A 27660-nucleotide genomic window follows, 5' to 3' on the forward strand; every position below is an offset into this window, starting at 1 on the left:
GTTAGCCACAAGGGCCACATCTAACTCCCTCTTAAATATAGCCAATGAACTGGCCTCAACTACCCTCTGTGGCAGAGAATTCCACAGATTCACCACTCTCTCAGTGAAAAAAAACTTTCTCATCTCGGTCCTAAAAGATTTCCCCCTTATCCTTAAACTGTGACCCCTGGTTCTGGACTTCCCCAACATCGGGAACAATCTTCCTGCATCTAGCCTGTCCAACCCCTTAAGAATTTTGTACGTTTCTATAAGATCCCCCCTCAATCTTCTAAATTCCAGCGAGTACAAGCCGAGTCTATCCAGTCTTTCTTCATATGAAAGTCCTGCCATCCCAGGAATCAATCTGGTGAACCTTCTCTGTACTCCCTCTATGGCAAGAATGTCTTTCCTCAGATTAGGAGACCAAAACTGTACGCAATACTCCAGGTGTGGTCTCACCAATGCCCTGTACACCATGCCTCCCTCAAGGTCAGGGCTCTAAGTGGTTCGTCAACCTTGCTGAGGTGTGGAATGAACTTAGACAGGTACTGTACGAAGCCAAGGAATCGTTGCACTTCTTTCTTGTTCGTCAAGTCAAGTCAAGTCAAGTTTATTTGTCACGTACACATACACGATGTGCAGTGAGATGAAAGTGGCAATGCCTGCGGATTGTGCACAAAAAAGAATTACAGTTACAGCATATAAATTAAAGTTAATACAGAGAAAACAAAATTTAGCCCCTGGAGTTATAAAAGTTAACAGTCCTGATGGCCTGTGGGAAGAAACTCCGTCTCATCCTCTCCGTTTTCACAGTGTGACAGCCGAGGCGTTTGCCTGACCGTAGCAGCTGGAACAGTCCGTTGCTGGGGTGGTAGGGGTCCCTCATAATCTTGCTTGCTCTCGATCTACACCTCCTGATGTAGGTGCAGGCATCCGCTTCACAGCTTCAATCTTTGCCGGATCAGGCGTGAGTCCTGCTGCTGTGACAAGATGGCCGACATACCGCACCTCAGACTTCCTGATCTGACATTTCTCCTCGTTTAGCTTCAGGTTGTACAGCCTTGCCCGTTGCGCCACTTTCCGGAGCACTCCATCGTGCTCTATGCTGTCTTTTCCCGATGTCAGGATGTCGTCCATGATCGCTCTTGCCCCATGGATCCCTTCCAACATTCCATCCATGATCCTCTGGAAGATTTATGGGGCGTTCGTGATCCCAAATGGGAGGCGGAGCCAGCGGTAGCGTCCACGAGGCGTATCGAAGGTCGTCAGCAAACTCCACTCGTAATCAAGTTTGATCTGGAGAAATCCTGATCTTACATCTATGACGGAGAAGACTTTGGCATCTGTCATCGATGCCACTACCTCCTATACGGCTGGTATGGGGTAGTGTTATAGACAATAGACAATAGGTGCGGGAGGAGGCCATTCAGCCCTTCGAGCCAGCACCACCATTCAATGTGATCATGGCTGATCATTCTCAATCAGTACCCCGTTCCTGCCTTCTCCCCATACCCCCTGACTCCGCTATCCTTAAGAGCTCTATCTAGCTCTCTCTTGAATGCATTCAGAGAATTGGCCTCCACTGCCTTCTGAGGCAGAGAATTCCACAGATTCACAACTCTCTGACTGAAAAAGTTTTTCCACATCTCAGTTCTAAATGGCCTACCCCTTATTCTTAAACTGTGGCCCCTTGTTCTGGACTCCCCCAACATTGGGAACATGTTTCCTGCCTCCAACGTGTCTAACCCCTTAATAATCTTATACGTTTCGATAAGATCTCCTCTCATCCTTCTAAATTCCAGTGTATACAAGCCTAGTCGCTCCAGCCTTTCAACATATGATAGTCCCGCCATTCCGGGAATTAACCTAGTGAACCTACGCTGCACGCCCTCGTCTGATCGCTTTGTTGAGGTCTTTCGGGTCTATGCAGATGCGTACCTTTCCGTTCTTCACCACCGTCACCATTGAGTTGACCCAATCTGTTGGCTCTTGTACTCGGACAATGTGCCCATTCCTCTCCATCTCCTGTAGCTTAACTGAGATTTTCTTGGCCAAGGCTTGCTGTTGTCGCCTTGGTGCAACCATAACCGGTTGATGAGTTGGGTCGATTTTCAATGTGTATGTCCCAGGGAGTGTGCCAGTGGTGTGCATCAATTCTGGATACTCATTGATGTTGTGGAGCCTTTGCATCAGGTTCAATCTGGCACTGTCTTCCCCTGACATCAGCACTGGCTTGCCATCAGCCTCGACCACACGATACTCAACGTCAAGGATGCAGTCTTTATATGTTGTGGTCAATTTCACACACCCTTCGTGTTCTGATTGTGGTTGAAGTAGGACACAAACCGCCTCTTTGCTTTGTGCCGTTTTGGTTTGTTCTCCATCTTTTTGAAGATCTGCGCTGGCATTATTGAGTGCGAGCATCCTGTGTCTATCTGTACTCTCATCTCCTGTCCATTGACGTGCAGAGTTTCATACCAGTCATCCCCTGACTGAATGAGTGACGTCATGTACAGATGCATGTGTGCATATTCATAGCCGTCCTCACTATCTTCGTCTGCGGAAGAGTCTGGTGGATAGGAAGCTGCTGCCTTCCCCTCAATCATCTGTGCTAGCTGCTTTCTCTGTCTGCAGACTGCTGCAAAATGGTTGAGTTTTTTGCAGACTGAGTACTTCCGACCTTTGGCACGGCAACTCTCATGTATACGCATCTCTTACACTTCGAGTCGGACTCCTTGCCCGCTCTTCGTTCTTTGCCTTTATCTGGGCTCCTGTAAGGACTCTTATCCAGTCTAGGTTTGGGCCTTTTCTTTCTGGATCCCATGAAATTGCCTTTGCCGGCACCTGTGTACATAGCACGTACTTTATGCCCTTCTTTGTCGATGGCTTCCATACTCTCTTGGGCTGTTTCATAGTTCTGGCCAATACTGATTGCCGCATCCAGCGTTAGTTCATCTCCTTTCTCAAGGCATTTCTCACGCACTGTCTGGTGGCGGGAACGGAGCACCATTGCATCTCTGAGCATTCTCTCCTCCTCCTTATAGTGTGGCGGTGCGGTGGTATTCGGAGACAGGGAAGCCCCAGGAGATGACATTGAGACAAGGCGACAAAGCACCGACGCCCCGCTGAGATTCCACCGCACCGCCACACAGCCAGGGTTTCCCAAAGCCGAGTCTGACACGCCTAGCAACAGCCGACAAAAACACAAGAACGTGACCATTGTCCCCGTTATCGACGTATCCAGGAATCGGGCGAGTAGAGTTTCAGACTCTGTGTCTTGGAGGGCATCGTATGGCAGGGAGCACCGGTCTTCACCAACACGGGCAACTCCTTAAACTTGCATCTCTCGGTATCATATTTGCCTCAAAGTGGCTGCGTGTCGGCATTGTTGTTGACACATGCATGGTTTTTTAAAATAGACAATAGACAATAGACAATAGGTGCAGGAGGAGGCCATTCGGCCCTTCGAGCCAGCACCGCCATTCAATGTGATCATGGCTGATCATTCTCAATCAGTACCCCGTTCCTGCCTTCTCCCCATACCCCCTGACTCCACTATCCTTAAGAGCTCTACTTAGCTCTCTCTTGAATGTATTCAGAGAATTGGCCTCCACTGCCCTCTGAGGCAGAGAATTCCACAGATTCACAACTCTCTGACTGAAAACGTTTTTCCTCATCTCAGTTCTAAATGGCCTCCCCCTTATTCTTAAACTGTGGCCCCTGGTTCTAGACTTCCCCAACATTGGGAACATGTTTCCTGCCTCTAACATGTCCAACCCCTTAATAATCTTATATGTTTCGATAAGATTCGTATAAGATATTGGTGGCTGTTATCACAAGGACTCCGGTTACGTCGAAACAAGAACAGCTGGCGAAAAACGGCGCAATTTGGAATTATCGCCGAGGCTGAAACTCGGGAACATCTACTTCCCCTCTGTTATCGGGCTTCTGAACGGTCCTTCCAAAAGCTAGGGTACCGTCCGATTCATGTGTTGGGGGGAAAAAGAACTGCAGATGCTGGTTAAAATCGAAAGTGGACGCAGGATGCTGGAGTAACTCAGCGGGTCAGGCAGCATCTCGGGAGAGAAGGAATGGGTGACGTTTCGGGTCGAGACCCTTCTTCAGACTGAGTTGCTCCAGCATTTTGTGTCTACTGTTCGATTCACGTCTATACCCAGTTCGGACATTCAAGAGAGAGTTAGATTTAGCTCTTCGGGCTAAAGGGATCAAGGGATATGGGCAAAAAGCAGGATCGGGGCACTGATTTTGGATGATCAGCCATGATCATATTGAATGGCGGTGCTGTCTCGAAGGGCCGAATGGCCTACTCCTGCACATATTTTCTATGTTTCCAATCCTTGACCAGCAACTTCAGGTCAGTCACAAAGTCGCCAAACTTCTCGGTGTCCCACTGCCATCGTCTGTGAAAGTCGACAGTGGCCCTTATCTGATTTTCCTTGGGCTTGACATACATCTATCTCATAGTGCTTGTACACTCCTTGCAGAGTCTCGTTCTCAAGGATTTCATCCCCGTTTTGGAGAGTAATTGTGTTCCATCGGAAGATTAGGTAAATCTCCCTCCCTTTATCGCCTATGTATGTCATCAGATAGTCCACCTTTTCTTTCTCAGACTTACTGGCTAGTGGACCCTCAAACGTAAAATGGCAGTGCTGTTTGAAACGTGTCCATTCTTGGTGCAGATCTTTTGCCTGCCAGTTCATCGATGGCCTATCACTTACCGACATCATGCACTCAGGTCACTTCCACCAGACTGTATACACGGGACTGTGGTCTAGCGTACCAACTCTGCCTCAGTTTCAGGATTGCTAATTCCTGTTAGGATTCTCCCTTCACGGACTTTCCTTCTCCCAATTCATACGTGAATTAAGGACTCCGGGGCTATTTCAGGTTCGAAACTTCTGACACCATGTCACATATTCGAGTCGCCCACGCTGTGTCCTGTGTGGTACTCCTCTAAATCCCCAGGCCTAGCCCTGATGCCATTTCCTCTTACAAGCAGATACAATATCTTACGCGTGGGATTCCTCTGGGTGCTCCGGTTTCAGTTCAGTTTTAGTTTATTGTCACATGCACAGTGAAAAGCTTTTAGTTTAGTTTAGAGATACAGTGCGGAAACAGGCCCTTCGGCCCGCCGAGTCCGCGCCGACCAGCGATCCCCGCACATTAACACTGTCCCACACACACTCGAGACAATTTACATCTATACCGAGCCAATTAACCTACAAACTTGTACGTATTTGGAGTGTGGGAGGAAACCAAAGATTTCTTTAGATTTAGAGATACAGCGCGGAAACAGGCCCTTCGGCCCACCGGGTCCACGCCGCCCAGCGATCCCCGCACTTTAACACTACACACACTAGGGACAATTTTTACATTTGCCCAGCCAATTAACCTACAAACCTGTACGTCTTTGGAGTGTGGGAGGAAACCGAAGATCTCGGAGAAAACCCACGCAGGTCACGGGGAGAACGTACAAACTCCGTACAGACGGTGCCCGTAGTCGGGATCGAACCTGAGTCTCCGGCGCTGCATTCGCTGTAAGGCAGCAACTCTACCGCTGCGCCACCGTGCCGCACATGGTTGCCGCGTGCTAACCAGTCCTCCCACATCCCAAAGACATACGGGTTTGTTTGTTGGTTGACTGGCCTCTGTAAGTTGTCCCTGGTATGTACGAAGTGGATGAGCAAGTGTAATGGTGGTAGAGATAGTATGAATGGATGATAGATGGTCAGTGTGGACTCGGTGGGCTGAAGGGCCTGTTGTAATGCTGTTTCGCTAAATAAAAAAGTAAAATGAAAATAGACACAAAAAGCTGGAGTAACTCAGCGGGACAGGCAGCATCTCTGGAGGTTAGGAACGTCACCCGTTCCTTCTCTCCAGAGATGCTGCCTGTCCCGCTGAGTTACTCCAGCTATTTGTGTCTATCTTGGGTTTAAACCAGCATCTGCAGTTCCTTCTTGCACAAGCTAAAATGAAAGTTCTCTCTCCCGCCAAATCCAACCAGAAACTGGGCCCTTGCTGCTCCTTTGATAGGTGTAAATAAATCACCAGAGGTCAAAGCTGAACTTTCCAAATGACAATAATTTTGGAATACAAATATTGAAAATACAGATGTTCGTAGTGGTCATATTTAAAATTTTTGATTTTTCGTCCATTTCTTCCCAGAAACTACTTTTAACCATGAACACGTATGAAGAAAAAAATGTATCTAGTACACTAGATTTTAATACTAAAGAATAAATCTTTAGGATTAAACCTTTATGTCTGGCTGTACTTTGGCGGGTAGAGTTTAGTGGGAACTTGCAACTAACTGCTGCCAGGTGAGACAAAGGTTCACCTGCACCTCCTCCAACCTCATCCGCTGCTCTAGATGTCAACTTATTTACATCGGTGAAACCAAGCGCAGGCTCGGCGATCGCTTCGCTCAACACCTGCGCTAGGTCCTCGTTTTTTTTTGTTTTTTTTTTATCAAAAAATACTTTATTCAAGTTATTCAAGTTATAAATATCATTTACAAACCATCATTTTTAAAACAAACCCATCCGACATTCCCGGAGGTTACATATTCAATACAGGCATTTACTTAGACCTTTACATACATTTACATACATATCCCTTATTTGGAGGGGCGTCTCTCTCCACCACACCCTGCCCCCCATGTCCAGCAGCGGAAGGACCCTAGACTGTGGTCCTCCCCCACAGGGCCTTGGCGTTGGCTGCACCGAGCTTCAGAGCGTCCCTCAGCACGTACTCCTGCAGTCTGCAGTGGGCCAGTCGGCAACATTCCTTGACGGACAGCTCGCTCCGCTGGGAGGTCAACAAGGATCGGGCAGACCAAAGGGCGTCTTTCACCGAGTTGATGACCTTCCAGCAGCACTCGATGTCAGTCTCGGAATGCGTCCCTGGGAACAGTCCGTAGAGCACAGAGTCCTCTGTGACGGAGCTGCTCGGAATGAATCGTGACAGGGACCCCTGCAGACCTCTCCAGACTCTCCTGGCAAATCCACACTCTTTGAAGAGGTGGGCCACCGTTTCCTCTCCGTAGCAGCCGTCCCGAGGGCAGCGTGCGCTGGTAGTGAGGTTCCGGCGGTGCAGGAAGGATCTGACTGGGAGGGCTCCCCTCACCGCCAGCCAAGCCAGGTCTTGGTGCTTGTTGGTGAGTACTGGCGATGAGGCATTTTGCCAGACAAGCTGGGCTGTCTGTTCTGGGAACCACGCCACAGGATCCATGGAGTCATTCCCCTGCAGTGCCTGCAGGACGTTCCGTGCTGACCACTGCCCGATGGACTTGTGGTCAAAGGTGTTGGTCCGGAAGAACCTGTCCACAAACGACAGATGGTTCGGCAATGTCCAGCTGACTGGCACATTGCGTGGCATCTGCGCCAGGCCCATCCTTCGCAACACCGGGGACAGGTAGAACCTCAGCAGGTAGTGGCATTTGGTGCCCACGTGCCTTGACTCTATGCTCCGCCTGATGCAGCCACACACGAAAGTGGCCATCAGAATGAGGGCGACGTTGGGCACGTCTTTACCCCCGTTGTCTGCCGACTTGTGCATTGTGGCCCGTCGCACCCGGTCCATCGCCGACCCCCAGATGAAACGGAAGACGGCCCGGGTGATCCCCGTGGCGTAGGAGGGAGGGACGGGCCACACTTGCGCCAAGTACAGCAGCCCCGAGAGCACCTCACACCTGATGACCAGGTTTTTCCCCGTGATGGAGAGGGAGCGCTGCTTCCACAGCTCCAGCTTCTTCCCCACCCTGGCTATCCGCTCCAGCCAATTTTTGTTACATGCCTCAGCCTTCCCGAACCAGATCCCCAGCACCTTCAGGAAGTCAGGCTTGATGGTGAAGGGGATGGAAGATCGGTCGGGCCAGTTGCCAAAGAGCATGGCCTCGCTCTTCCTGCGGTTTACCCTGGCCCCCGTGGCCAACTCAAACTGGTCGCAGACGCTGATCAGTCTGCGGACCGACCCTGGATCCGAGCAGAAGACGGCGACATCGTCCATGTACAGGGAGGCCTTGACCTGAGTGCCCCCACTGCCTGGCAGTGTCACTCCTCTTATGCTCGCATCCTTCCTGATGGATTCGGCAAAGGGTTCAATGCAACAGACGAACAAGACAGGGGAAAGAGGGCAACCCTGCCTGACTCCAGACCTGACGGGGAAGCTGTCTGATTCCCACCCATTAATTTGGACTGCACTACAGATATCAGAGTAGAGCAGTTGTATCCACTTCCTGATTCCCTCCCCAAAGCCCATTTTGGAGAGCACGTCCCTCATGTACGTGTGCGATATCCTGTCGAAGGCCTTCTCCTGGTCCAAGCTGACCAGGCAGGCATCCACCCGTCTGTCCTGCACGTAGGCAATGGTATCTCTCAGCAGCACCAGGCTGTCTGAGATTTTCCTGCCAGGTACAGCACAGGTTTGGTCCGGGTGGATCACCTGTCCCAGAGCAGACTTGACCCGGTTGGCGATGGCCTTAGACAGGATCTTGTAGTCTACATTCAACAATGTGATGGGTCTCCAATTCCTTAAGTCATTCATCTCCCCCTTCTGCTTGTAGATCAGGGTGATGTTGCCCTTCCTCATAGAGTCTGACATGCTGCCTGCTAGGAGTATATCGTTGTACACTTCCAGCAGGTCCGGGCCCACCCAGTCCCACAGAGCCGAGTACAACTCTGCCGGTAAGCCATCGCCTCCGGGAGTTTTACTCGAGTCAAAGGAACGGATGGAGCCAGTCAGCTCCTCCAGGGTCAATGGTTGGTCCAGACTCTCCCGCTTGCTGTCGTCCAAGACTTCCGTGATGGAGGACAGGAAGTTCTGGGAGGCGGTGCTGTCTGTGGTCTTTACATCGTACAGATCCTTATAAAAGGATCTGCAGATCTTGAGCATGTCTGTCTGCGAGGATGTTACCGAGCCGTCCTCCTCCCTAAGGCTTTTGATCACAGAGCTCCCCCTGTGAACCTTATGGAAGAAGTAACGTGAGCACGTCTCATCCTGCTCAACATGGCGGACCCTGGACCGGAAGATGATCTTGGAGGATTCAGAGGTAAAGAGCCGAGCTTGCCGGCCCTTCAACTCTCTCAGTTCCTCCCTCACATCCACCCCTCTCCTCTGCAGAAGGAGTAGCTGCTGCAAATCTGTCTGGAGTTGACACAGTTCCCTCTTACCCTGTCTTGCTCTCTGAACACCTTTGGAGACGAAGAACTTCTTGATGTTCTCCTTTGTTGCCTCCCACCAGAGTGTCTGGGAGTCAAAGAGGGGCCTCACAGTTTTCCAACATGCGTAGTCCCTCTTTAGCTCCTTAACGTTCTCCGGGGTCAACAGCTCCACGTTTAGCTTCCACGTCCCTCTGCCCGCCTTCCGGTCCTCCTGTAGGTGACAGGTGGCCTGAAGGAGGCAGTGGTCAGAGAAGAACACCGGGGCGAGGTCGGTGTGTCTGACCGTGACGGCCCTCGATGTGAAGAGGAAGTCTATCCGGGACTGGGCTGAACCGTTTGGTCCTGACCAGGTGAACCGTGGCTGGACTCCGCCTGCAGGGTCACTGAAGGCGTCGCGCAGCTTTGCATCTTTGACCGTTTCCACCAGGAGTTTGGAGGTGCCGTCCAGTCTGTGGTTGGCACTGCCGGATCGTCCAGCCGCATCGATGATGCAGTTGAAGTCACCGGCCAGAACGAGCGGTCTAGACGTGGCCAGCAGCGGTGGGAGCTGCTGGAGGACGGCCACCCGCTCGCTCCACCTGGGTGAGGCATACACATTTATCAGCCGGAGCGGAGAACCACGGTACATTACATCCACCACCAAGAGACGACCCCCCACCACCTCCCTTACCTCAGTGATGGTGAAGCCCCCTCCCCGCAGCAAGATCCCCAGACCGGACGCACGACAATCATTTCCCCCCGACCATACCGACAGTCCGTGGGGCCACCATCGCGACCACCTCCGATAGCAGCGAAGGTGTGGCAGCCCGCACTCCTGTAAAAAAGTCACATCCGCCTTTACCTTGGCCAGGTACTGCAAGGCGGATACACATTGCACAGTGCTCTTCACACTGCGCACGTTTAAGGATGCCAGTTTCAGCTCCATTGTCCTTTATTGTCCCAGGCGATCCTCCCGCATGCCAATCATCTGGCTCAGTTCCTGCACATTTTTGTCGCACAGGTAGTGGTACAGGTTGGTGGCTTCCTCAGCACAGGGTGTATTTTCTGGCGAAGCCCCTGCGCTGCTCCCAGTGTCCTGGAGCTGGGGCCCATTGGCCACTGCACTGCTCCCGGTCTCCCGGAGCTGGGGCCCATTGGCCACTGCACTGCTCCCGATCTCCCGGAGCTGGGGCCCATTGGCCATTGTGCCGCTCCCGGTCTCCCGGAGCAGGGGCCCATTGGCCGTTGTGCCGCTCACGGTCTCCCGGAGCAGGGGCCCATTGGCCGTTGTGCCGCTCACGGTCTCCTGGGGCTGGGGCCCATTGGCACTGCTCCCAGTCTCCTGGGGCTGGGGCCCATTGGCACTGCTCCCAGTCTCCTGGGGCTGGGGCCCATTGGCACTGCTCCCAGTCTCCTGGGGCTGGGGCCCATTGGCCATTGTGCCGCTCCCGGTCTCCCGGAGCTGGGGCCCATTGGCCATTGTGCCGCTCCCGGTCTCCCGGAGCTGGGGCCCATTGGCCATTGTGCCGCTCCCGGTCTCCCGGAGCTGGGGCCCATTGGCCATTGTGCCGCTCCCGGTCTCCCGGAGCAGGGGCCCATTGGCCGTTGTGCCGCTCACGGTCTCCTGGGGCTGGGGCCCATTGGCACTGCTCCCAGTCTCCTGGGGCTGGGGCCCATTGGCACTGCTCCCAGTCTCCTGGGGCTGGGGCCCATTGGCACTGCTCCCTGTCTCCTGGGGCTGGGGCCCATTGGCACTGCTCCCAGTCTCCTGGGGCTGGGGGGCAACAGACACGTTCTTTCTCTTACCTTCCTCCTCCCCCGTTTCCTTCCTCTGCCCCTGCCTCCGTTGTCGGCTCCTCCCGGTCGTCTCATCCTCCGATGCGGAGAGGCTGCTGGCCTCGTCCTGGGAGAGGACTCTTTTTTGGGACTTGCTTGCCCCCTCCGCCTTTTTCTCCGTGCGCACAGCCTTCAATGTTTTCCTCGACTGTACCACCTTCCATTCCTCCTCTTCCTGTTCCCCCTCTTCCATCGACTCACCCTCGTGGGGAGGGGCCTGGGGGGGCTCTGTCCTGCGGTTGGGGGCTCCTGGTGGTCGCGTTGTCCTCGCCCCTGCTCTCCTTTCCTTTTTGGGCTTTTTCCGTGGTAGGAGGCGTCTCGTCCACCCTGGGGGTGCTGGCAGCGGCCCCTCTTATCGCCTGTGCATAAGTGCTTGCTCTTTTAGGGCAGGCCCTGTAAAGGTGGCCTGCCTCCCCACACAGGTTGCAGCTCTTACTCTCTTTACAATCCCTTGTCTCGTGGCCTTCTAACTTGCAGTTTCTGCAGACGACTGTCCTGCATTCTGCCGCCACGTGCCCAGGTTTGTTGCATTTCCTGCACACCCTGGGCTGCCCCACGTACGTCATGTAGCCCCGGTTCCCTCCGATAGCAAACACCGAGGGAGGGTGGACAATGAATCCCTTCCCGTCCACCCTCAGCTTCACCTTTACCTGCCTCATGCTCGTCCAGATCCCGAACAAGTCCTTTATATCCACGCAGTTCCCGGCCCCTTCGACGTAGCGCGCAAGGAAGGTGAGGACATCCACGACGGGCACATGTGGGTTAAACATGTGCACCGTGATCATCCGTTCCCTCTGGGTGGGGAGGGTGAAGAGCGGCTGCACCTTCAGGAGCGACAGCGGGGCTTCATCCCCCTTCTCCCGGAAGTCCTGCAGCAACTTCTGCCATCCCGCCGGGTTCTGGAAGGTAACGTCGAAGTATCCGTTACCTGGGAAGTCCTGGAGGCAGAAGATGTCCCCGGCCTTGAATCCACAGGCCTCCAGCAGCACCTTCTTGATGAAGAGATCCCTTGAGAGAGGGTTCCCCTCCTTGAGGTCCTTCACCGATACTCGCAGGGTATTCCGGATACCCTGCCCTCCAGCTCCACTTGCTGCTGCCATCCCACCTGGATAAGGGTGTTAGGTTGGTTACCCAACCAGCATGGATCCACCCCTAAACCAGACACGTGCTCCTGACCTCCGCTCCTCGTCGATGATCTAATGCAAATACTGCTCTTATACTTACCCTGTTCTTATAAGAACATTAGATTGTGCCAGAACAGATACTACACTTGATCTTAGCCAAAAGGCCGTTGGCCAAACTGATCTCCCGGTGGCCGAGCACTTCAACTCCCCCTCCCATTCCCAGTCTGACCTTTCTGTCATGGGCCTCCTCTAGTGCCATAGTGAGGCCCACCGGAAATTGGAGGAACAGCACCTCATATTTCGCCTGGGCAGCTTGCAGCCCAGTGGTATGAACATCAACTTCTCCAACTTTAGATAGTTCCTCTGTCCCTCTCTTCCCCTCCTCCTTCCCAGATCTCCCTCTATCTTCCTGTCTCCACCTATATCCTTCCTTTGTCCCGCCTCCCTGACATCAGTCTGAAGAAGGGTCTCGACCCGAAACGTCACCCATTCCTTCTCTCCCGAGATGCTGCCTGACCTGCTGAGTTACTCCAGCATTTTGTGAAATAAATACCTTCGATTTGTACCAGCATCTGCAGTTATTTTCTTAAACTAACTGCTGCCGATCTGTGACTGCTCATTATATTACAATGGATATTTGTGTTATCTTACAAGGTACTTTTTTCGGAAAATTAATTCTACAATGATCACTTTTTTAAAATTAAGTCTTCCAGACGTTAATTCTTTAATTAACGTTAATCTGCTCCTTTGAAGAAGACTTGTGTGGGTTTCCTCCGGGTGCTCCGGTTTCCTCCCACATCCCGAAGACACGTGGGTTTGTAGGTTGACTGGCCACCGGTCGGTGTGGACTAGGTGGGCCGAAGGCCTTCATAACAAGAGGAGTTGAGTATAGGAGCAAAGAGGTCCTTCTGCAGTTGTACAGGGCCCTAGTGAGACAGCACCTGGAGTACTGTGTGCAGTTTTGGTCTCCAAATTTGAGGAAGGATATTCTTGCTATAAGATATTGGTGGCTGTTATCACAAGGACTCCGGTTACGTCGAAACAAGAACAGCTGGCGAAAAACGGCGCAATTTGGAATTATCGCCGAGGCTGAAACTCGGGAACATCTACTTCCCCTCTGTTATCGGGCTTCTGAACGGTCCTTCCAAAAGCTAGGATACCGTCCGATTCATGTGTTGGGGGGAAAAAGAACTGCAGATGCTGGTTAAAATCGAAAGTGGACGCAGGATGCTGGAGTAACTCAGCGGGTCAGGCAGCATCTCGGGAGAGAAGGAATGGGTGACGTTTCGGGTCGAGACCCTTCTTCAGACTGAGTTGCTCCAGCATTTTGTGTCTACTGTTCGATTCACGTCTATACCCAGTTCGGACACCTATTATCTATTGTCTACTGTCTATTGTCTATTTCCTCGCTGTGTCCCTAAATAATTTTTTTTTTAATGAAAGTTCCCCCTATATTAAATAATAAGTTTAAACCTTTATGTCTGGCTGTAATTGTACAGGTGGAGCTTAGTTTGAACTTGTAACTGCTGACGATCTGGGACTGCACACTATATTACAATGCACATTTACAAGGCACATTATCTTACAAGGTACCTTTGCAGAAGATTAATTCTAAAATTACCACTTTTTGGAATTAAGTGTTAAGTACTAAAAACCAAGACCGTGGTCATTTCAGAATTAATCTTTTGCAAAAGCACCTTGCAAGGTGGTATAAATATTCACTGTAATATAAAATGAAAGTTTGCATTAAAACACCAGCTCTGTGCGTGTGTTTCCAATGTTCAGTATTACCACCAAGGACACTTCATTTTAATCACCATTATATATTACTACATTGGCTGTTATATATGGATACCAGTTCTAAGGTTTCCAATGTTTTAAAAAGCTTAGAGTTATGAAAGATTAAGCTCTAGGTTCAAATAGCTGTCAAAAACAACTGATACGTTATGTCCTTGTTTCCATTTCTTGACTCTGCGCGTGCATGAGTTATTTTCTATTATTGTCCATTTTATTGGCCACAGTTCTTTCTCATGAAATGATAAACCTTTGGTGGACACGGCACGCGTTATACATTAAGGTACAATTTATCAGCTGCTTGTGAATATTTTAGTGCTAAACTTTCGTCAAAATCTTTTTTAGAAAGCTTTAAATTGTGTTAAAGCTTTAAAAAACATTAAGTCATTTGGTCCATCAAGTCTACTCCTTTTGCATTCAGTCATGGCTGATCAATCTTTCCCTCTCACCCCCATTCTCCTGCCTTCTTCCCATAACCCCTGACACTCTTACCAATCAAGAATCTATCAATCTCGGCCTTAAAAATATCCACTGACTTGACCTCCACAGCCTTCTGTGGCAATGAATTCCACAGATTCACCACCCTCTGACTAAACAAATTCCTCCTCATCTCAATAGACAATAAACAATAGGTGCAGGAGTAGGCCATTCGGCCCTTCGAGCCAGCACCGCCATTCAATGTGATCATGGCTGATCATTCACAATCAGTACCCCGTTCCTGCCCTCTCCCCACACCCCCTGACTCCACTATCATTAATAGCTCTGTCTAGCTCTCGTTTGAAACCATCCAGAGTATTGGCCTCCACTGCCTTCCAAGGCAGAGAATTCCACAGATTCACAACTCTCTGACTGAAAAAGGTTTTTCCTCATCTCCGTTCTAAATGGCCTACCCCTTATTCTTAAACTACGGCCCCTGGTTCTGGACTCCACCAACATTGGGAACATGTTTCCTGCCTCTAGCGTGTCCAATCCCTTAATAATCTTATATGTTTCAATAAGATCCCCTCTCATCCTTCTAAATTCCAGTGAATACAAGCCTAGTCGCTCCAGTCCTTCAACATACGACAGTCCCGCCATTCCGGGAATTAACCTAGTGAACCTACGCTGCACTCCCTCAATAGCAAGAATGTCCTTCCTCAAATTTGGAGACCAAAACTGCACACAGTACTCCAGGTGCGGTCTCACTAGGGCCCTGTACAACTGCAGAAGGACCTCTTTGCTCCTATACTCAACTCCTCTTGTCATAAAGGCCAACATGCCATTAGCTTTCTTCACTGCCTGCTGTACGTGCATGCTCTCCTTTGTAAAGGTACATCCTTTCATTCTGTGGCTGTGGCTGTGGTCTCTGATCCTAGACTCTCCCACCAGGGGAAACATCCTCCCCACATTCACTCTATCCAGGCCTTTCATCGCTCAGCTTTTTGCAGAACTAATGAAGTTGTGCAAATCAAAACTTGGTAATGATTAGTGTAAAATGTCCTGGCCTCACGAGTGGTTCCAGAGCAACATGTTAGACAATAGACAATAGACAACAGACAATAGGTGCAGGAGTAGGCCATTCGGCCCTTCGAGCCAGCACCACCATTCAATGTGATCATGGCTGATCATTCTCAATCAGTACCCCGTTCCTGCCTTCTCCCCATACCCCCTGACTCCGCTATCCTTAAGAGTCACCTGTTCCAGGTGGTGGACACCTGGAATGGAAACGATGCTGGAAATACTCAGCAGTTCAGGCAGCTTCTACGGAGAGCAACGCAATCGAAGCCTGGGGTCGATGACCTTCCAGCAGAAGTGAAGTGATTCTCAACAAGTGTGCATGAATAGCCAAACTGAACCGAACCAAACCAACTTACCGAATATGCCTGGATAGAGCGGATGTGGAGAGGATGTTTCCACTAGTGGGAGAGTCCAGGACCAGAGGGCACAGCCTCAGAATTAAAGGACGTTCCTTTAGGAAGGAAAAGAGGAGGAATTTCTTTCGACAGTGGGGAGGGAGGGTGAATCTGTGGAGTTCATTGCCGCAGAAGGCTGTGCAGGCCAAGTCAATGGATATGTTTAAGGCAGAGATCGATGGATTCTCGATTAGTGCGGGTATCAGGGGTAATGGGGAGAAGGCAGGCGAATGGGGTTAGGAGGGAGAGATATAAGAAAATAACTGCAGATGCTGGTACAAATCTAAGGTATTTATTCACAAAATGCTGGAGTAACTCAGCGGGTCAGGCAGCATCTCAGGAGAGAAGGAATGGGTGACGTTTCGGGTCGAGACCCTTCCCCAGACTGATGTCAGGGGGGCGGGACAAAGGAAGGATATAGGTGGAGACAGGAAGATAGAGGGAGATCTGGGAAGGAGGAGGGGAAGAGAGGGACAGGAACTATCTAAAGTTAGAGCAGTCAATGTTCATACCGCTGGGCTGCAAGCTGCCCAGGCGAAATATGAGGTGCTGTTCCTCCAATTTCCGGTGGGCCTCACTATGGCACTGGAGGAGGCCCATGACAGAAAGGTCAGACTGGGAATGGGAGGGGGAGTTGAAGTGCTCAGCCACCGGGAGATCAGTTTGGTCAATGCGGACCGAGCGCAGGTGTTGAGCGAAGCGATCGCCGAGCTTGCGCCTGGTTTCGCCGATGTAAATAAATGTAGGAGGGAGAGATAGATCAGCCATGAGTGGACTTGATGGGTCGAATGGCCTAATTCTGCTCCTATCACTTATGACCGAATGTACGAGGATTTCTCACTCTTGCACAGAGAGAAATTTGGAAATGCTCCATTAATGAAGAAACCGCTTGGGCCGGGCCACATTTAGAGTGGGACATAAAGCTAGTTGTTCAGAGCTTACGTTCTTCAATCAATATGTAATCACTAATATAATCAATATTAAATATTGTACATCATTATATAAAAATGTATAAATATTATGTAATCAATGTTTTACTAACATTGAGTTTTTAAAAACATGTAAACATTGAAAAAACATAGAACCATAGAAAATAGGTGCAGGAGTAGGCCATTCGGCCCTTCGAGCCTGCACCGCCATTCAATATGATCATGGCTGATCATCCAGCTCAGTAACCTGTACCTGCCTTCTCTCCATACCCCCTGATCCCTTTAGCCACAAGGGCCACATCTAACTCCCTCTTAAATATAGCCAATGAACTGGCCTCAACTACCTTCTGTGGCAGAGAATTCCACAGACTCACCACTCTGTGTGAAGAAATGTTTTCTCATCTCGGTCCTAAAAGACTTCCCCCTTATCCTTAAGCTGTGACCCCTGGTTCTGGACTCCTCCAACATCGGTAACAATCTTCCCACATCTAGCCTCACCAACCCCTTAAGAATTTTATATGTTTCTATAAGATCCCCCCTCAGTCTTCTAAATTCCAGCGAGTACAAGCCTAGTCTATCCAGTCTTTCCTCATATGAAAGTCCCACCATCCCAGGGATCAATCTGGTAAACCTTCTCTGTACTCCCTCTAAGGCAAAAACGTCTTTCCTCAGATTAGAAGACCAAAACTGCACACAATACTCCAGGTGCGGTCTCACCAAGGCCCTGTACAACTGCAGTAGAACCTCCCTGCTCCTAAACTCAAATCCTCTTGCTATGAATGCCAACATACCATTCGCTTTCTTCACTGCCTGCTGCACCTGCACGCTTGCTTTCAATGACTGGTGCACCATGACACCCAGGTCACGTTGCATCTCCCCTTCTCCTAATCGGTCACCATTCAGGTAATACTCTGCTTTCCTGTTCTTGCCGCCAAAGTGGATAACCTCACATTTATCCACATTATATTGCATCTGCCATGCATTTGCCCACTCGCCTAATCTATCCAAGTCACTCTGCAGCCTCCTAGCATCCTCCTCGCAGCTAACACTGCCACCCAGCTTCGTGTCATCCGCAAACTTAGAGATGTTGCATTCAATTCCCTCGTCCAAATCATTAATATACACTGTAAATAACTGGGGTCCCAGCACTGAGCCTTGCGGTACCCCACTAGTCACTGCCTGCCATTCCGAAAAGGACCCGTTTATTCCTACTCTTTGCTTCCTGTCCGCCAACCAATTTTCTATCCACCTCAACACTGAACCCTCAATACCGTGTGCTTTAAGTTTGTACACCAATCTCCTAAGTGGGACCTTGTTGAAGGCCTTCTGAAAGTCCAGATACAACACATCGACTGGTTCTCCCTTATCCACTCTACTAGTTACATCCTCGAAAAATTCTATAAGATTCGTCAGACATGATTATTTGCCTTTTGTAAATCCATGCTGACTTTGTCCGATGATTTCACCACTTTCCAAAAACGCTATCATTATTTTATCAGCTCTGCAAAAATATCATCCTGTGAGGTATTCTTTTCCCTTTGTATTTTTAGTATCCATCGCAAGGTAACAGCATCGGGGACCCGAGTCAAGATGATGTTTTCAGCATTGGGCCACATAATTATTCAACTGGAACAAGTGGTATGAAGGATATACCTTCGGACACCTTAAGGAAAGTAAGTATACTATAGACAATAGACAATAGGTGCAGGAGGAGGCCATTCGGCCCTTCGAGCCAGATGAGGGGGGAGGTAAAGGGACAGATGTTGCATCTCGTGCGGTTGCAGGGGAAAGTGCCCGGGGTTGGGGTGGTTTGGGTAGGAAGGGACGAGTGGACCAGGGAGTTACGGAGGGAACGGTCTCTGCGGAACGCAGAGAGGGGAGGGGATTGGAAGATATGGCCAGTGGTGGGATCCCGTTGTAGGTGACGGAAATGTTGGCGGATGATATGTTGGATCCGCTGGCTGGTGGGGTGGAAGGTGAGAACGAGGGGGATTCTGTCCTTGTTACGAATGGGGGGAGGGGGAGCAAGAGCGGAGCTGCGGGATGTAGAAGAGACCCTAGTGAGAGCCTCATCTATAATGGAGGAGGGGAAGCCCCGTTTCCTGAAGAATGAGGACATCTCTGATGCCCTAGTGTGAAACACCTCATCCCGGGCGTAGATGCGGCGTAGACGGAGGAATTGGGAGTAGGGGATAGACTTTTTGCAGGGGACCGGGTGGGAAGAAGTGTAGTCCAGATAGCTATGCGAGTCAGTGGGTTTATAGTAAATGTCCGTCACTAGTCTGACCCCACCACTGGCCACATCTTCCCATCCCCTCCCCTTTCTGCGTTCCGCAGAGACCGTTCCCTCCGTAACTCCCTGGTCCACTCGTCCCTTCCTACCCAAACCACCCCATCCCCGGGCACTTTCCCCTGCAACTGCACGAGATGCAACACCTGCCCTTTACCTCCCCCCTCAACTCCATCCAAGGACCCAAACAGTCTTTCCAGGTGAGACAAAGGTTCACCTGCACCTCCTCCAACCTCATCTATTGCATCCGCTGCTCTAGGTGCCAACTTATTTACATCGGCGAAACCAAGCGCAGGCTCGGCGATTGCTTCGCTGAACACCTGCGCTCGGTCCGTGTTGGCCAAACTGGTCTCCCGGTGGCCGAGCACTTCAACTCCCCCTCCCACTCCCAGTCTGACCTTTCTGTCATGGGCCTCCTCCAGTGCCATAGTGAGGCCCACCGGAAATTGGAGGAACAGCACCTCATATTTCGCCTGGGCAGTTTGCAGCCCAGCGGTATGAACATTGACTTCTCCAACTTTAGATAGTCCCTCTGTCCCTCTCTTCCCCTCCTCCTTCCCAGTTCTCCCACTGTCTTCCTGTCTCCACCTATATCCTTCCTTTGTCCCGCCCCCCTGACATCAGTGTGAAGAAGGGTCTCGACCCGAAATGTCACCCATTCCTTCTCTCCCGAGATGCTGCCTGACCTGCTGAGTTACTCCAGCATTTTGTGAATAAATCGATTTGTACCAGCATCTGCAGTTATTTTCTTATACTGCTGGAGGAGGTAGTTGAGGCAGGTAAGATCACAACGTTTAAGAGACGTTTAGACAGGCACATGGAAAAGACAGGTTTAGAGGGATATGGGCCAAACACAGGCAGATGGGACTAGCGTGGATGGGACATGTTGGTCAGTGTGGGCCGGTTGGGCCGAAGGGCCTGTCTCCACACTGTATTCACTTATGCCTAATCTATATATAAGAAATTAAAGAGTTCAATGGTCTTTTAAGAAATACATTTTTTTTTAAATCTGAAAATAATTCGAGGTTTGGGCTATTCTTATCCTTTCAGAAGGTTGATTATGTGGCAAGTTCATGAAATATAGATGGGGGTTTGAAGTTCATTCGTTTAGTTTAGAGATACATCGCGGACACTGAGTCCGCGTCAACTATCGACCCCACACACTAACACTATCCGACACACACTTGGGCCAATTTTTACATTTACCTGCATACCTGCACGTCTTTGGAGTGTGGGAGGAAACCGAAGATCTCGGAGAAAACCCACGCAGGTCACGGGGAGAACGTACAAACTCCGTACAGACAGCACCGTGGTCTCGTGTGCTGCAAGCGCTGTAAGGCAGCAACCCTACCGTGCCGCCAATTAGACTTTAGTCTTACAGTTTGGAAACGGGCCGTTCAGCCATCCGAGTCCATGCTGACTGGCGATCACCACCCCTAGACACTGGGGACAATTTACCATCTTTCGAAACCAATTTACCAACAAACCTGTACGTCTTTGGAGTGTGAGAGGAAACTGGAGCATCCAGAGAAAACTCACGTGGTCGGCACGGTGGCGCAGCGGTTGAGTTGCTGCCTTACAGCGAATGCAGCGCCGGAGACCCGGGTTCAATCCCGACTACGGGTGCTGTCTGTACGGAGTTTGTACGTTCTCCCCGTGACCTGCGTGGGTTTTCTCCGAGATCTTCGGTTTCCTTCCACACTCCAAAGACGTTCAGGTTTGTAGGTTAATTGGCTTGGTAAATGTTTTTAAAAAATGTCCCTCGTGGGTAGACACAAAATGCTGGAGTAACCCAGCGGGTCAGGCAACATCTCTGGAGAACATGGATAGGTGACGTTTCACAGAGTGCTGGAGTAACTCAGCGGGTCAGGCAACATCTCTGGAGAACATGGATAGGTGACATTTCACAGAGTGCTGGAGTAACTCAGCAGGTCAGGCAGCATCTCTGGAGAACATGGATAGGTGACGTTTCACAGAGTGCTGGAGTAACTCAGCGGGTCAGGCAACATCTCTGGAGAGAAGGAATGGATGACGTTTCGGATCGAGACCCTTCTTCAGACTGATGTCCGATGTTTCGGGTCGAGACCCTTCTTGATAGGATAGTGTTAATGTGCGGGGATCGCTGGTCGGCGCGGACCCGGTGGGCCGAAAGGGCCTGTTTCCGCGCTGTATCTCTAAACTAAGTCACGGGAAGAACGTACAGGCAGCACCCGGTGTCAGGATGGAACCCGGGTCTCTGGCGCCGTAAGGTAGCAACTCTATCGCCGCGCCGCCCTTTATCATTAATCATTGATAATTTCATACCTAGGTGCCTTTGACAAATGGCCAAATGTACCAGCCTTCGAGGGTAGCAATGAACAGCAACCAGCCCCAGCACACCTTGTCCCAAGTAACGGTTGGGAGACATCCTTCCAGAGAGCAACTGATCGATTACCTAATGCTGAAGGTATCTCACCAACCACCGTACACTCCAACACAAGGCATATCCATGAGCCATCCGATGAGACAATGCCGTGATATCATACAGCAGGAGGTAAGAACAAGGGATTATTATCTAGAGGTAAAAATAAAAACAGTTCTAGCTTCAATTTGTACATGGACTGTGGAAGATATTTACTTTCTCCAGGTACTTTATCATATGTCGATTTGTGTGCAAAGCAAACAATGTCACTGTCTAGGCCCCTCCCCGACCCCCTCCCCCTCCCCACCCCGACCCCCTCCCCACCCCGACCCCCTCCCTCTCCCCCTCTCCCCACCCCGACCCCCTCCCCACCCCGACCCCCTCCCTCTCCCCACCCCGACCCCCTCCCTCTCCCCCTCTCCCCACCCCGACCTCCTCCCTCTCTCCCTCTCCCCACCCTCACACACACACACACACACACACACACAACTATTTAAAGATGCCACCTTAAGAAAATATCTTTATTATGTTGAAAGACTGGAGCGACTAGGCTTGTATACACTGGAATTTAGAAGGATGAGAGGGGATCTTATCGAAACGTATAAGATTATTAAGGGGTTGGACACGTTAGAGGCAGGAAACATGTTCCCAATGTTGGGGGAGTCCAGAACCAGGGGCCACAGTTTAAGAATAAGGGGTAGGCCATTTAGAACGGAGATGAGGAAAAAGCTTTTTCAGTCAGAGAGTTGTGAATCTGTGGAATTCTCTGCCTCAGAAGGCAGTGGAGGCCAATTCTCTGAATGCATTCAAGAGAGAGCTAGATAGAGCTCTTAAGGATAGCGGAGTCAGGGGGTATGGGGAGAAGGCAGGAACGGGGTACTGATTGAGAATGATCAGCCATGATCACATTGAATGGCGGTGCTGGCTCAAAGGGCCGAATGGCCTCCTCCTGCACCTATTGTCTATTGTCTAAGTAAAAGGAAATAATTTTTCATTCCATTTCAGATGCATATTAAAATAGATAAGAATCCCGAGCTGGGGTTCAGCATATCTGGAGGGATTGGCGGTCGAGGGAACCCTTTCAGACCTGACGACACTGTGAGTATTTGGAACGGCTTATTTCAGTCGTGTTTACTTATCGAGTCATCGTTTCATGCAGCAGGGAAGCACAGGAACCTGCACCTTCAAACCAATCTGCAGTGCCATTTGAGTCTTTCCGAATTGAACTGAATCGAATTGAATTGAATAAGTTTATTGGCCAAGTATGTACACATACAAGGAATGTGCCTTGGTGCTCCGCTCGCAAGTAACAACACGAACACACAGTAAACAATTAAGAATAAAGCATAAAACATTAAAACATTAAGAACACAACATTACAGTCTTATCTATTTATTATTATAGACAATAGACAATAGGTGCAGGAGGAGGCCATTCGGTCCTTCGAGCCAGCACCGCCATTCAATGTGATCATGGCTGATCATTCTCAATCAGTACCCCGTCCCTGCCTTCTCCCCATACCCCCTGACTCCGCTATCCTTAAGAGCACTATCTAGCTCTCTCTTGAATGTATTCAGAGAATTGGCCTCCACTGCCCTCTGAGGCACAGAATTCCACAGATTCACAACTCTCTGACTGAAAAAGTTTTTCCTCATATCTGTTCTAAATGGCCTACCCCTTATTCTTAAACTGTGGCCCCTGGTTCTGGACTCCCCCAACATTGGGAACATGTTTCCTGCCTCTAACGTGTCCAACCACTTAATAATCTTATACGTTTCGATAAGATCTCCTCTCATCCTTCTAAATTCCAGTGTATACAAGCCTAGTCGCTCCAGTCTTTCAACATATGACAGTCCCGCCATTCCGTTAATTAACCTAGTAAACCTACGCTGCACGCCCTCAATAGCAAGAATATCCTTCCTCAAATTTGGAGACCAAACCTGCACACAGTACTCCAGGTGCGGTCTCACTCGGGCCCTGTACAACTGCAGAAGGGCCTCTTTGCTCCTATACTCAACTCCTCTTGTTATGAAGGCCAACATTCCATTGGCTTTCTTCACTGCCTGCTGTACCTGCATGCTTCCTTTCAGTGACTGATGCACTAGGGACACCCAGATTTATTTTTTTTATTATTATTTTTTCCGGTCAATACAATACAACAGATTGACCATACAGTTGTGAAAGTTAAATAGTGCAAAAAACATTGTATCAAAAAATAAAACAATATAATCACACATGATATTTTCTGACCGAGAAAAAAAAGGTGTAGGCAGAAGCCAAAGCTTATTGTGCTTACCCTTAATACTTAACAAAATATAATATTTAAGAAACACAACATCATAGGTCAGAAGCACCGGGGCGGCACGGTGGCGCAGAGGTAGAGTTGCTGCCTTACAGCAAACGCAGCGCCTGAGACTCAGGTTCGATCCTGACTAGGGGCGCTGTCTGTACTGAGTTTGTACGTTCTCCCCGTGACCTCCGTGGGTTTTCTCCGAGATCTTCGGTTTCCTCCCACACTCCAAAGACGTGCAGGTATGTAGGTTAATTGACTGGGTAAATGTAAAAAATTGTCCCTAGTGTGTGTAGGATGGTGTTAATGTGCGGGGATCGCTGGGCGGCGCGGACTCGGTGGGCCGAAGGGCCTGTTTCCGCGCTGTATCTCTAAAAAGAAATCTGGAAGCAGATAAACAAAACATAGAAAGAAACACAAATATAGTCAAGAACCATCATTTCTATCATGTCAGTCTTTTCTCAGTGCTGATCACATATTTTGTATCTTTAAAATATGATATTTTTGAACATTTTCTTGAATTTACACACGTATTTACAGTTTAAACATGTGAGTGAAATTACACATTATTACAGTTTAAACCCGTGAGTGAAATAAACCAGAGCAAAAAGAGGCCGCAGACTTTTGGTTATTGAGTACTTGCGGAAAAAAAGCTGTTTTTATGTCTGGCTGTGGCTGCTTTGACAGTCCGGAGTCGCCTTCCAGAGGGAAGTCAAGTCAAGTCAAGTCAATTTTATTTGTATAGCACATTTAAAAACAACCCACGTTGACCAAAGTGCTGTACATCTGATTAGGTACTAAGGAAAAAAAATGAAACATACAGTAGCACACAAAGTTCACAGCGCCTCCTCAATGAGCCTCAAACGCTAGGGAGTAGAAATAGGTTTTGAGCCTGGACTTAAAGGAGTCGATGGAGGGGGCATCGAGGGAAGCCGCACTTTAAATATAAGCTGGATGATTTTTCCATCATTGGCTATAGTTTTATTTAGTGTAAATAGTTGTGCCGTAAACCGTAAACCTTCATTGAAAGTAAAAGTACGCCTAAAAGTTGTTTTAAAGTTACGTATGAAATATTTATTCTTTACCCAGGGTATATTTGTCACAAGAGTTCAGACTGAAGGGCCAGCGTCAACATTGCTTCAGCCTGGAGATAAAATAGTTCAGGTAACTATCAAAATGACACAAGTTCTCTTTCCTAAAATGAAACAATAAAATCTCTCTCTCAAACAGTCTTTTTCTCGTTCTCTGTGCGTGTTCTTACGGATGTGCTTCATGCACTAGAGTCGTAGAGTGATACAGTGTGGAAACAGGCCCTTCGGCCCACACTGGCCAACAATGTCCCAGCTACCCTAGTCCCACTTGCCAGCATTTGGCCCATATCCCTCCAAACCTGTCCTATCCATGAACCTGTCCAACTGTCTCTTAGACGTTGGGATTGTCCCAGCCTCAACTACCTCCTCTGGCAGCTTGTCCCATACACCCGCCACCCTCTGTGTGAAAAGGTTACTGCTCAGATTCCTATTAAATCCATTCCCCTTCACCTTGAATCTATGTCCTCTGGTCCACGATTCCCTACTCTGGGTAAAAGACTCTGTGCATCTACCCGATCTATTCCTCTCATGATTTTGTATACCGATTTGCTTTCTATCAATTCTGCTTAAAAATGTATTATTGTTGGGAATTAACTGTGTAGAGCAGATTGTTGACTTAAAAAATGTTCATCTGCATCTTTTACACTGCACTACTTTCCCGTCCAACAAAGGGAATAACGTTTAGTGCAAGATAAAGTCAATAGACATTAGGTGCAGGAGGAGGCCATTCGGCCCTTCGAGCCAGCACCACCATTCAATGTGATCATGGCTGATCATTCTCAATCAGTACCCCGTTCCTGTCTTCTCCCCATAACCCCTGACTCCGCTATCATTAAGAGCTCTATCTAGCTCTCTCTTGAAAGCATCCAGAGAATTGGCCTCCACTGCCTTCTGAGGCAGAGAATTCCACAGATTTACAACTCTCTGAGTGAAAAAGCTTTTCCTCATCTCCGTTCTAAATGGCCTACCCCTTATTCTTAAACTGTGGCCCCTGGTTCTGGACTGCCCCAACATTGGGAACATGTTTCCTGCCTCTAGCGTGTCCAATCCCTTAATAATCTTATATGTTTCAATAAGATCCCCTCTCATCCTTCTAAATTCCAGTGTATACAAACCTAGTCACTCCAGTCTTTCAACATACGACAGTCCCGCCATTCCGGGAATTAACCTAGTAAACCTGCGCTGCACGTCCTCAATAGCAAGAATATCCTTCCTCAAATTTGGAGACCAAAAGTGCACACAGTACTCCAGGTGCGGTCTCACTAGGGCCCTGTACAACTGCAGAAGGACCTCTTTGCTCCTATACTCAACTCCTCTTGTTATGAAGGCCAACATTCCATTGGCTTTCTTCACTGCCTGCTGTACCTGCATGCTAACTTTAAGTGATTAAAGTCCGATTAAAGATAGTTCTAGGGTCTTCAGTGAGGTAGATAGTAGCTAAGGACTACTCTCTAGTTGTTGGTAGGATGGTTCAGTTGCCTGAAAACAGCTGGGAAGAAACTGTTCCTGAATCTGGAGGTGTGCGATTTCTGCACCTCTTGCCTGATGGGAGAGGGGGAGCAGATGGAGTGAGATGGTGAGACTGGTTCTTGACTATGCTGCTGGCCTTGCCGAGGCAGCATACATGGATAGGAAAAGTTTTGAAGGATACGGGCCAAACACTGGCATATGGGATTACCTTCCAAGTAAGTTGTTTGGCATGGATGAGTTGAGCCAAAGGGCCTGTTTCCATGCTGTATGACTATGAATTAGCACTGACATGGTTCAGTCGAGAGCCTCTAGCAGATTGTGCCAGATAATGTTACTCTTGTGGCACAGTGGCACAGCGGTAGAGGCTACTGCTGTAAAAGCACCGGGTTCCATCCTGACTACGGGTTCTGTCTGTACGGAGTTTGTACGTTCTCCCCGTGACCTGCGTGGGTTTTCTCCGAGACCTTCGGTTTCCTCCCACGCTCCAAAGGAGAACAAGTTTCTAAGTTAATTGGCTTGGTATAAATGTATAAATGTTAAAATAGAAATGGCCCTAACGGAGATGAGGAAGAACTTTTTCAGTCAGAGATTGGTGAGGGTGTGGAATTCTCTGCCTCAGAAGGCAGTGGAGGCCAGTTCGTTGGATGCTTTCAAGAGAGAGCTGGATAGAGCTCTTAAGGATAGCGGAGTGAGGGGGTATGGGGAGAAGGCAGGAACGGGGTACTGATTGAGAGTGATCAGCCATGATCGCATTGAATGGCGGTGCTGGCTCGAAGGGCTGAATGGCCTACTCCTGCACCTATTGTCTATTGTCTATTGTCTATTGTTAATGTACGGGGATCGCTGGTGTGAGCCTGTTTCCACTCTGTTTCCCAATAACTAAACTAAACAAAACTAATAGCAGTCTCACTGAAAACATGCTTTGGTCAGGTTTGACACCGTGCCATTGGAAAGCATGAGGTAACAGTTTGATGGAGCTAAAGCTACCTCTCATTATTCTGGCCAACTGTGAAAACAGACTCCCTTTAATGTGGCAGGACATGTGCCTGATTGGAAATATGCTTTTGGCATTGATACTACAAAGTCAAACCTTGGCTCGTTGTTGGAAAGATATGACGTTATGGAATGGAAATGGCCAGACTAATTTAGCTGAAGAAGGGTCTCGACCCGAAACGTCACCCATTCCTTCTCTCCTGAGATGCTGCCTGACCTGCTGAGTTACTCCAGCATTTTGTGAATAAATACCTTCGATTTGTACCAGCATCTGCGGTTATTTTCTTAGACTAATTTAGCTGGTCGCAACGCAGATGCAAAGCTGATCTGTGATTCGCCCGAACCAGGTTGTACACTGAAACCTGTTGAGAAGTAACTGGAAGGGCAGGAATCTAAATGCGGTGTTTGTG

General features: G+C 49.4%; 1 protein-coding gene across 2 annotated transcripts in view; it reads left to right on the forward strand.

Moving 5' to 3' along the window:
• Positions 1-27660, forward strand: part of erbin (erbb2 interacting protein) — a 160016-nt gene that overhangs the window by 125290 nt on the left and 7066 nt on the right. For both annotated transcript variants that reach the window (XM_078396706.1, XM_078396709.1), the window contains 4 exons: positions 18266-18388; positions 21314-21538; positions 22412-22504; positions 24786-24860. In XM_078396706.1, coding sequence (XP_078252832.1) covers positions 18266-18388; positions 21314-21538; positions 22412-22504; positions 24786-24860 — 516 coding nt within the window. The remainder of the gene's footprint in view (positions 1-18265; positions 18389-21313; positions 21539-22411; positions 22505-24785; positions 24861-27660) is intronic.

The sequence above is a fragment of the Rhinoraja longicauda genome, chromosome 3 (assembly GCF_053455715.1).
Source record: "Rhinoraja longicauda isolate Sanriku21f chromosome 3, sRhiLon1.1, whole genome shotgun sequence".
Taxonomy (NCBI): Eukaryota; Metazoa; Chordata; class Chondrichthyes; order Rajiformes; family Arhynchobatidae; genus Rhinoraja; species Rhinoraja longicauda.